The sequence below is a fragment of the Mobula hypostoma genome, chromosome 21 (assembly GCF_963921235.1).
Source record: "Mobula hypostoma chromosome 21, sMobHyp1.1, whole genome shotgun sequence".
In the NCBI taxonomy this organism is placed as follows: Eukaryota; Metazoa; Chordata; class Chondrichthyes; order Myliobatiformes; family Myliobatidae; genus Mobula; species Mobula hypostoma.
In genome coordinates, this window is record NC_086117.1 from 40,740,187 (window position 1) to 40,750,970 (window position 10,784).

Genomic DNA, 10,784 nt, shown 5'->3' on the forward strand with positions numbered 1-10,784 from the left:
ATGTCCATTCAGAAATCTGATTACAGAGGGGAAGAGGCTGTTCCTGAATCACTGAGTGTGTGCCTTCAGGCTTCTGTACCTCCTCCCTGATGACAGCAATGAGAACAAGGCATTCTTGTTGGATGCCGCCTTTTTGGGGGATCGTTCCTTGAAGGTGTCCTGGATACTACAGAGGCCAGTACCCATGACGGAGCTGATATGGTAGTTTCATCTAAAAAAAAAATCGAGGATACAAGTTTTAAGGTGGGAGGGAGAAGGTTTAAGGGAGAGCTCCAGTGTAAGTGTTTCATATAAAGAAATAATTGGTATCTGGAATGAATTGCCTGAGGAGGTGGTGTGGCAGGAACAGTAACAACATTTAAGAGGCTTCTTGACATACTGTATACCTCCATAAGCAAGGTATTGAGGGATATGGAATTAGGGAAGGTTTGTCGGATTTATATAGATAAGCATGGTGGAGGGCATATACGTGATGGGCTGAAGGGCCTGATTCTGTTATGTACAAATCCATGACTCTATAAAGCCCACTTGAATCAGAGGCACACCATTGACACTCCTCTCTTCACACATGTCATATGTGTGCTGCAGGAGGGCTCAAAGAAACACTTGTCATGAGATTAACACCTTCTCTGCCAGAGGTTCTCACTACTGAGTACTCTCATGCTGAATATTGGTTTTGTTTGTGAACAACTTCACTTCCGTGACTGCAAAACATTGTGCATCAAACAGATGTGGATCAGTAAGACACAGTCCTTTCGAAGCAAGGCCATCTCTCTGTGAAGTTTGATTAGCAGGTCAGGGTCTTTAAGGACAGCTTTTACGTGGTCAGAGACCAACGAGACAAGCACAGACGCACAAACAGCTGAATAAAAAAGCACTCAGACATATTGAAGAGTCGATATGTATCAACGACAAACCCACAAATCCATTCAAATATGCACTTATACACATACATGCACATTCACACACGCATACATTTTTATTAATATATACACAAAGATGTAACTATATATAAATAAATATCATGATTTTATTACTGAGATACAGGGCCCACGCCGCCCAGCAATCTCCCGATTTAATCCAAGCTTAATTTACAATGACCGATTAACCTACCAACAAGTCGATCTTTAGACCTAAGAAACTGGAGCTCCCGGTGGAAACCAAATGGGAAAACGTACAAACTCCTTACAGGCAGGGGTGGGAATTGAACCTGGGTCGCCTGTACTGTAAAGCATTGCGCTAGCCACTACACTACCATGACAATACATGTGAACAGCTGCCAAAACAAATGTTCATTCATATCCAAATGCCAGATATATAGGTATCCATATAGAAATATATGCATACAATTCACTTCCTGCAGAGGCATAGACTGTATGTATTCAAACATCTCCTTACAGCTCCAAACATAAACACTAGCAAATCCACAGAACAACAGTCATTCTCACATCCACGCCGGCTGATGAAAGTACCCCCACAACACCTGCAACCACAGACAGATTTCCACCCACAGACAGGTACAAATACACAGAGAATTAGTTAAAAAAAAGGCACAAAGAGTGACTGACACCCACTGGGACAAGTGGATGAGGCTTGCTTTTGACTTGGATTGAATGGGAACAGGCAGCAGGAGTGACTGCAGGCACCGGGATATGGGCCAGGTTAACAACAGCAATTAGCTAGCTCACTGTAATTATGTTTAATTGCTGGCTGACTGAGACTGTTGCATTGAGAAAAGGACCTTTGAATTGCTCCTCTGGTCACAGCCTTGACACGATTACTAGAGTATTAATATGAGGATTGTGACCACTCCCTCCAGCCCGGCACTTTACATCGTGATAAATAGCCATTCAAAAGGGAGTTGGGGCAGTTAGCGTAACACTATCACGGCGCCAACTCCACGACTGGGGTTGGATCCCAACACTTGTTTATTTATCGAGATACAGCTGGGAATAAGCCCTTCCAGCCCTTCGAGACACTCCAGCCAGCAATCACCCAATTTAATCCGAGCCTAATCATGGGAAAATTTACAATGACCAATGAATTTACCAACCGCTACATTTTTAATCTGTGGGAATTTGCACATTCCCTCCGTAACCTGGGGTGGGTTTGCTCCCACATTCCAAAGATATAAAATTTAGGGTTAGTGAGCTAACAACATGCTGCATTAGTGATGGAAATGTGGCAATACCCGTGGGCTGTCCAGCACAATCCACACCTATTTGATTTGACACAAATGACGCAGTTCACTGCATGTTCCGATGTACAATTGATAAATAAAACTAATCTTTATCTGCAGTTAATACAACACCCTTCGGTACACCTTTAGCTTTCCAATCTGTAATGTATCTAGCTGCAGATAAGCAGACATAGGCATGCCAAATAGCCAAAGGGCTCTAGCTACAGGAGTGGTACTGAGCCAATGTACAAAGCACAGGGGTCAGTCCAGCTCCAGTTTAGATTACTGTACAGTTTGCCTATCTCTAGTCTGGGAAAGAACTCTCCACTACCACCCTCTGACTTGTCCCACCAAACTAGGGTCGAGCTAGCAACTCAGCCTCATAATAAACAGAAAAATGCTAAGGAAACGGTAAAAATGCCGTCCAGTGTGCTACAAGGTGCGGAAAGGAACTAGCCTACCATTGTAGGACCTTGTGAAACGTCATGTAAAGTTCATGCAGGCTGCCCCCACCATATCTCAGACTGTGTTGGTCATTGATGCAAACAATGCATTTCACTGTATGTTTTGATGGTTCGATGTACATGTGACAAATAAAGCTAATCTTTAATTTTTATTACAACAATATCTGTCATCCTGCCCTCATCAGTCCTCTTGGTCTCCTCTTCGAAAAACTAAATTTGTGAGGCACAGTTTCCCACACACAAAGCCACGCTGACTATTCCAAATTAGTTCTTGACTTTCCAAATGGAAGTAAATCCTGCCGTGTGGGAGGAAATAGGAAAGCTCGTGGTCATAGAGATAATGGACAAGGTATACACAGTCAGAGGTCACGATTGAAATACGTTGGACAGAGCTAGCAGGAAGGACAGAAGCTTCCTCACAAAGGCATTGATGGGCATCTTGATGCCAGTTACAGACAGAGACCCAAGTTAGACTGCAGATGCTGAAAATCTGAAGCAACACAGAAAATGCTGAAGGACTGGAAAGAAAGAGGGAAGATAGTCAATATAAAATGCCAGAACTGAAAAGAAAATGCTGGCTATCTCCCCACTTTCCTTCAATACTGATGAAGGGTCATGGCCCAAGACAGCAACTGTCCATTTCTCTCCATAGATGCTGCCTGACCTACTGAGTTCCCCCAGCACTTCCTGTGTTTCTCCAGTTACAAACAGATACCATTCCAGTATTTATTACCCAAACCTAATACCACTCGTCACTGTGACGATGAGCCACATCTTGAATCATGGTTGTCCTTCTGGTGAAGGTGCTCCCACGGTGCTGTTGGGTGGGGAGCTTCATGATTTAGGGAAAATGAAGTCAAGATCATATGCAGCTTGAAAAGGAATCTACGTTTGTTTGTTCCTATGCTCCAGCTTCCCTTGTTCTTCGCAGTGGTAAGGGTTATATGTTAATGCGTTGATAAGCATATAAGGTTTTGTGTTGTGGGGTTACTTCTGTCAGATTATAGCTACACAGGATTACATCAGAGTTGTTTATGGATGTGTAGCAGTAGGTGTGCGGAATTATGCGTCAATGAATCACAGAGTCTTACGCTACAGAAACAGGACACTTTTGCCTACAGAGTCCATACTGATCATCAAACACCCATCTACATTAATCCAACGTGAATCCGATTTCTACTCTTAGGTCCTACCACTCACCTACACAAGAGGTAATTTACAGGGGCTAATTAACCAACCAACGCACCCGTTTTAACAGGACAAATCAAATTCAGCAAATTACCATCCAACCAGTCTGCTCTTAGTCATCAGTAAAGAAGGTACTGCTGACAGCATTACCAGTAACCTGAGCACCCCAAAGAATCCCACATATAACCATATAAGCATATAACAATTCCAGCACGGAAACAGGCCATCTCGGCCCTTCTAGTCCGTGCCCAACTCTTACTCTCACCTAGTCCCACCGACCTGCACTCAGCCCATAACCCTCCATTCCTTTCCTGTCCATATACTTATCCAATTTAATCCAATCCAATATCCATGTTTACAGAGAGAACGTGCAAATTCCACACATGCAGCACCGAGGCAAGTTCAAACTTCAAAGTAAATTTATTATCAAAGTACATATACGTCACTATATACACCCCTGATATTTAGTCTCTTGTGGGCATTTTCAATAAATCCAATAACCATATCAGAATCAATGAAAGACCGCACCAACAGGGTGGACAAGAGTGTGCAAAAAAACAACAAATTGTGCAAATGCGAAAAGAATGGAAAAATAATCATAATAAATAAGCAATAAATATCGAGAACGTGAGATGAAGAGTCCTCGAAAGTGAGTCTTTAGGTTGTGGGAGCAGTTCAGTGTTGGGGAAAGTGAAGTTATCCCCTCTGATTGAGGGGTAATAACTGTTCCTGAACCTGGTGGTGTGAGTCCTGAGGCTCCTGTACCTTTTTCCTGATGGCAACAGCAAGGAGAGAGCATGGCCTGGATGGTGGAGGTCCCTGATGATGGATGCTGCTTTCCTGTGACAATGTTCCCAATAGATATTCTCAAAGGTAGGGAGGTATGGTACCTGTGATGGAACCAGGGTCACAGGAGCTACAAGGCAGCAGTTTACTAGCTGCATCACGGGGTAAGATTGTGGCAATGGGTGTGACTATGTGATTGTAACAGAACTGCTGTTTGTTATCTTTGCATCGGTTCCATTTATCACTAGTTCATGGTGCTTCTGATGTGCTGCAGTATGCTTTACAAAGCCTTGTGCTAAAACCATTCAAACACTTGCCCTGTTCAAAATCAGAGCAGACAGAATAAGGCATAAAAGGATAAAGTGGGTTAACATTGTTCTGCCTGTCTTGCAACTCCCTATAACAAAATTCATTTTCTTTGGATCAGACAGCAATTTACATTTCTCACCTTTCTTTCCTGCAGCCTTTGTGATGTGTTTTTTTTAAAAGAACTTCATGTCTATAAATCAGACTCCAAACTCTTTATTTCAAAAACAGAACAAATCAAATTCAGTTAATTACCATCCAATCAGTCTGCTCTTAGTCATCAGTAAAGAAGATGCTGTTGATAGCATTATCGAGTGTCACTTATCAGCAGTAACCTGGCACTAATTCACGCCCTTGTATCAAATTGACTAAATTACTGCAATGTATTTTTCGCTGGCCTTCCAAAGCAATCTATTGATAAATTTCAACTCATTCAGAATGCTGCTGCTAGACTTTGAACTAAAACCAGGATGAGGGAGCATACACTGGTTTCCTGTATCTTTCAGAATTGATTTTAATGTTCTCTTGTTTTTAAAGCTCTCAATGGTCTGGGACTAGAGAACATCACAGAATCACTTTTATAATCCCACTTGAGCTCTCAGGTCTTCTTCCATCAGTATCTTAAATTAACACAATCTCTTATTTCAAATGAAAATTGGCATGTCAACTTTTTGGTAAACTACATTCCTAAACTATGGAACTCAATACCTAAAACTATAAGAGATGCAGGCTCGGTTGACACTTTTACCAGCTCAAACCCTGTTTCCTCTTGTTGTGGTTTGGGGGTTTGTGTGCCTCAATGATCCAGAGATCTATGCCGGATAGAATCAGGGCCTTATCCTTTGGCTCTTGGTAGGGTCACTCATGCCAAACAGATCAAAGTGTAGAGGCCAGACTGAGTGGTCCACCAGACCTCCAGGTTTTGGGGGTTCAGCTCAGGGCAGACCACCCTGACTGATAAAACAAAACTGTTACAAAAACAGCAATGAAGAATCCTCCTACATCTAAGTGTGATGGTATTCCTGAGTCTCCAACTGGGACTTGCAAGACCCGAAAACTGAGGGGAAGCTACTAACATGATGAAGGAAGCCCTGAACACCACCACTTCATCGCTGTCCAAAATGCCAGCGGCATAACTGGCAGTAAGTAAATCAAAACGTGTTTATTTAATTTTGCTTTCAACTAACATAATTCTGTCTTTTATTTTTATGTTTGCACTCTATCCCATTGTAAAGCACTTTGAACTGCATTGTTTGTACAAAAAATGCTCGACAGATGTTACTATTAGTAATGCTAATTCTGGGTTTTGATAGGACCAGTCAGCTCAACCTTGTCCCAACCTTGGACCAAGCATCGATCACAGAGTTGAATTCCAAAGCAGAGGGGAGTGGGCCTGCTGAGACATTAAGGCGCCACCTGACAGGTTCCAGCATCAAGGCACCCTGTTAAAACTGAAGCCAACGGCATTAACAGGAGAATGTTAAAATGACTCAGGTCAGTTCTTGCACAAGGGAAGATGGTCATGGTTATTGGAAGTCCCAGGATAACATTTCTAAAGTTCCTCAGGATAGGGCTCATGGCCTAACCATCTTCAATTGCATCAGCAATGACCTACCTACCATTACAGAAGTCAGCACATTCCTATGATGACTGCACAGTATTCAATTACATTCGCAACTTCTTATACAGTAAAGTGACTGACAACATTCAGGTCTACGCTGATAAGTGGCAAATGAAGTTCACACCTCAAAAATGCCAGATAATGGGCATCTCCAACTAGGGAGAGTCTAACCACCAACTCTTGACATTCAAGGGCATTACCATCACGAAGACCTCCACCAACAATAACTTGGGGGTCGCTATTTAGCATAAATAGGCCAGCAACCCAAATAATGAGCTGGTCAGAGACGACATATCCTTGATGAATGGCTCTCCTCTTTACAACTAAACAGTAAGTATCAGGATTAATGTGGGATGTGGAATCTCAGGCAAGATCTTTTCTAATTACCTTTGGGAAGGTGATAATGATCTGCTATTGCCCATATGATGAAGGCACTCCTTCAATGTTCTTTGGCAAGTTAGATCCAGAAATGACTTGGAGGACAAGTTACAAGTGTGGAACATCTGCACCTAGGTGGTGGTGGTAGTCATGTGTTTGGAAGGTGCTGTTAAGGAACCCTTAACAAGTTCATTTACTGAATATTATATATTGTATAACCTGTGGTCATGTGGAAGAGAGAGTGAAACTTCAGGGGAACAGGTGGGTGAAAATCAAGTCCCTTTCTTGATTTTGGGTGGCATTGACATTCTTCACTGTTGTTTTACCTCTCGGCAAGTCAAAGGTACTCCAGCACTGTTGATGGGGAATTAGAAGGTGAGTCACTCAGTATATAATACCCAAGCGCTGATGTTACCAGTTTAAGGATGAAAGGTCAGCATTGATGTGATGGGCTGGAAGTCCTGTTTCTACTCTGCATGACTCTATCTAATCCAGTTTAGAATCTAGTCAATGGTGACGTCCAGGATGTTGAATTTGCCAATGATAAAGGCATTGAATGTTGACAGCAGGTTGTTAGACACCAGCCACACCTACCCCACTTCATTCTAGATGCTCGTGGCTGAGCACTTGTAGAGCATACTTGCTACATGCAATTTATGGAGCCATGACGGACTGCTGTCCAGGTACCCGTACCTGTGGGTGTGGACTACTACGTTATCTCATGGAGATGTCAAGAATGAGCAGGTACAGATGCACAGTGAAGCCCAGGCCATCTAGTCATGAGGACAAGAAGCAGATATTCATTAGGCACTCTCCTCTCTCCAAAGGCTGCTGAGGTTAGGGTTCCATTGAACACTGACAGAGGTGGATTTTGATTGGGTAAAGGAATTAAGGGACGTTGAGCTGCCATGAAGAGCTGGAATAAGGAGACAAACCAATGTAGAGCTAAGTGGCAGAAGTGTGTTCAGCGGGAAGTGTGTCTCTGTAAAGACACACAGTAAATATCAGAGCTACAATCCATCCTAAAAGCCCAAGAAGGAATCGGGAACATCCATACCAGAATCCGCATTCCTAAGAAAGTAAATTGCCTGGCTCAATACACAAGATGCTGAAGGAACTAAGCAGGTCAGGCAGCATCTAAGGAGGGAAATGGGGCATCAACTTTGCGGGACAAGACCCTTCATCCTGGTGACCCTCTTAACCAACCGTTGATCTTTCAAGACCCAGTGACATGAAGCAGATGATCTCTTACCTGGCACTTTGGTGCTGCTGGTACCAGCCTCACTCTGTGATAAATATTCTCCAAAAGCTTGGGCTGCTCTTCAGGTTCAAATCCACATCAAGACATCAGGGCGGAGCAGGGAGGCAAAGAGCACAAACGTAAGGGGTTTATAAAACTTGCAAAGCTGCACGTCAACCTCCCTCTTGCAAATGACCAATTCACCCCAGCACTTAAAAGGGGCTTGAATGATAAATGTAAAATGCAACCAGATTCTCCCAGCCTACATCCGTGAGAGGAATAATGAATGAATGTTTGTGAAAGAACCCATCTGCTCTAATGTAGCCAGCACAATAAAGCACATCCAATATTTACACATATCCAATTGTTGCACCTTTTAAGTGTTACAGATAAAGAAAAACATGAAACTAATTCAAACAGTGAAGGGCACAGTTTATCTTCTGCATGACAACAGAAACATTTACAGAGAGAAATTGAAAATAAAACAGATGAAGGAAATAACTAGTTGGATTATGAGAATATGATACTGGCACACTGCAAAGCCTTCCCACCACTAAAGCTGGCCGGCTTGCTGAGTGTTTCCAGCATTTTTCGGCTTCCACCGGTCCCTGCTATTTCAGCTGTTATTTCAAATCTATGTTAGAATAGGGCATACAGGAATGTTACGCGGCCCCACAGTTGATGGAGAGCTAACGGGAGTGCACCGTAATTCATAGGCTGGATTATGAAACGCTGGCTGCATGCTGGACCACATTGTCTACGGGAATAAAAGCGGGGCGCCGAGTGAAGTGGGAATAGGTTGCAAAGAGGAACAGAAATAAAAACAGGATTGAGCAGAAGAGAAAATAAAATTCACAGAGCAAAGATATAGCACACCGAGAAACGGTTCACGCACAATGCAAAGACATTGAGAGGGGGCAGAAATAGGCAAGGCAATGAAACAGGGCTGGATAAGGCTGTGCGGAGTTGGGAGAAAGAGGGAGGGAGGATTCGGGAGATAGTTCCAGAGAGACTGCAGATGCTGGGGTGAGGAGCGAAAAACAAACGGCTGGAGGAACTCAGCCGGCCAGGGGAAACGGTCAGCCAACTTTTCGGTGAAGGGTGTCAACTGGCCTTCTCCTCCCCAGCCAGAGCTGCAGAGGCTGGAGAAGTCAGGGCGTTTGGACGGGCGCATTTTGGCCGGAATCAGCCCCACATTTTATCAGTGGAGGGACCGGATCGTCCTCCGCGGAAACTGAACCAATGTCTCCCAGGGCAGGGATTTTAACACCCAGTGAGTTCAGCCGCCTTTTGAGTTAAGAAAAGCGCGCAAAGTTTCTGGAAAAGGAGAAGGCAAGTAAGAAGGAGATCTTAGGCACAGTAAATGAAAGCGGACTCGGAAACAAGGTGTAAACTGCAGCAGAATCTCTGGTGCCTGAGGATCGAGAGCTGAACCCCGCCTCACTTACCTAACCTTGGATTCAGCCGAGGAGATGGCTTCGCTCCGCGGGGTTTTGCGTTTGGATACAGCGCTGCCCATGCTGGATCGAGAGTTCGGGAGTGGGACTCATCGCAGTGTCGGCGCGGCCGGGTGTAACCCCTCGCCCACGCCGGGCTGTGCCGGGTTCCTGCGGCTGGCTCCCGACTGCCGCGGCCGCACGCCGCTCACTCCCATGCCCGGACTCCCGAGCTCCTGCAGCACCGGCTGTGTGTCACCTTCCCGGGTAGAGTGTCGCCGGCCGTCGCTGAGAGGCTGGGCAGGAAGGGCGGCTGCCAAATATGGGCAGGAGGAGGGAGCCGAAGTGACGCGAATGGACCACCCCCGGGGGGAGGGAGGAGAGATCGGCAGAGGGGGGAGAGGAGGAGGGAGAGGGCGACAGAGGGGTCAGTGAAAGGGTGGTGGGGGGGTGGATCGGAGTGAGAGGTAAGGTGTGGAGCATGTCAGGTTAGGAAGGGTTAGAGGGGTCAGAGAGAGAGAGAGAGAGAGAGGGACGGATGAAAGGAGATAGGGTTGGAGGGGTGTCAGGTTTGGAGAAGTCACAGGTATGAAGGTCAGGCGATGAGCAGAGGGGATTGGAGGGATCAGGGAGGGAAACGTTAAAGAGGCTGAAGGAGGTGGGATAGGAGGAGTTAGGGCTAATGGGTTCAGAGAGGGAGGGAGGGAGGTGAGGAATGGAGAGTTGGGAGGGAGGGAAAAAGAGGTTGTCGGGGTGAAGGAATCATAGAAATGAAGGAAGGTATGGTGGAAGAGTATAAGGGATAGAGGAATGAGAGGAAACGGTGGGGGTTAGGAGGGAAAGAAATTCTTGGAGTGGAGATGATTAGAGAGAGGGAGTGAATTGGAAGAGCTGGGGAGAAAGGTAGGGAGTAGAGGGAAGAAAGAGGGTCAAAGAGAGGGAGAATGATGGAAAGGTAGAGACAGAGGATGGAGGAATTGTAGAACGAGCGGATGGCGGGTCAGGAAGAGGAGACAAGAGAGGGAGACAGAGAGAAAAGGGATAGAGTGTAGTTGTAGAAGTCAGAAGGAGAGAACTGGAGAGGGTCAAGAGGGGTGAAGGGGCAAGAGGAAAAGAAAGGAGTTCAGAGAGACGGGTCAGAGTGAGAGAGGGTGGTAGAGTGGTAGATGCTCAGAGAGCATGAGGG

The 10,784-nt window shown here is 45.1% G+C and overlaps 1 protein-coding gene across 1 annotated transcript in view; it reads right to left on the reverse strand.

The window, feature by feature from the left end:
- Positions 1-9,893, reverse strand: part of nsmfb (NMDA receptor synaptonuclear signaling and neuronal migration factor b) — a 69,847-nt gene extending 59,954 nt beyond the window's left edge. Inside the window, exons 1-2 of the mRNA XM_063073804.1 lie at positions 9,611-9,893; positions 8,175-8,242 (exon numbers count right to left, since the gene is read on the reverse strand). Of these exons, the coding sequence (XP_062929874.1) occupies positions 8,175-8,242; positions 9,611-9,681 (139 nt within the window). The 5' untranslated portion in view covers positions 9,682-9,893. The remainder of the gene's footprint in view (positions 1-8,174; positions 8,243-9,610) is intronic.
- Between the last annotated feature and the right edge of the window lie 891 nt (positions 9,894-10,784).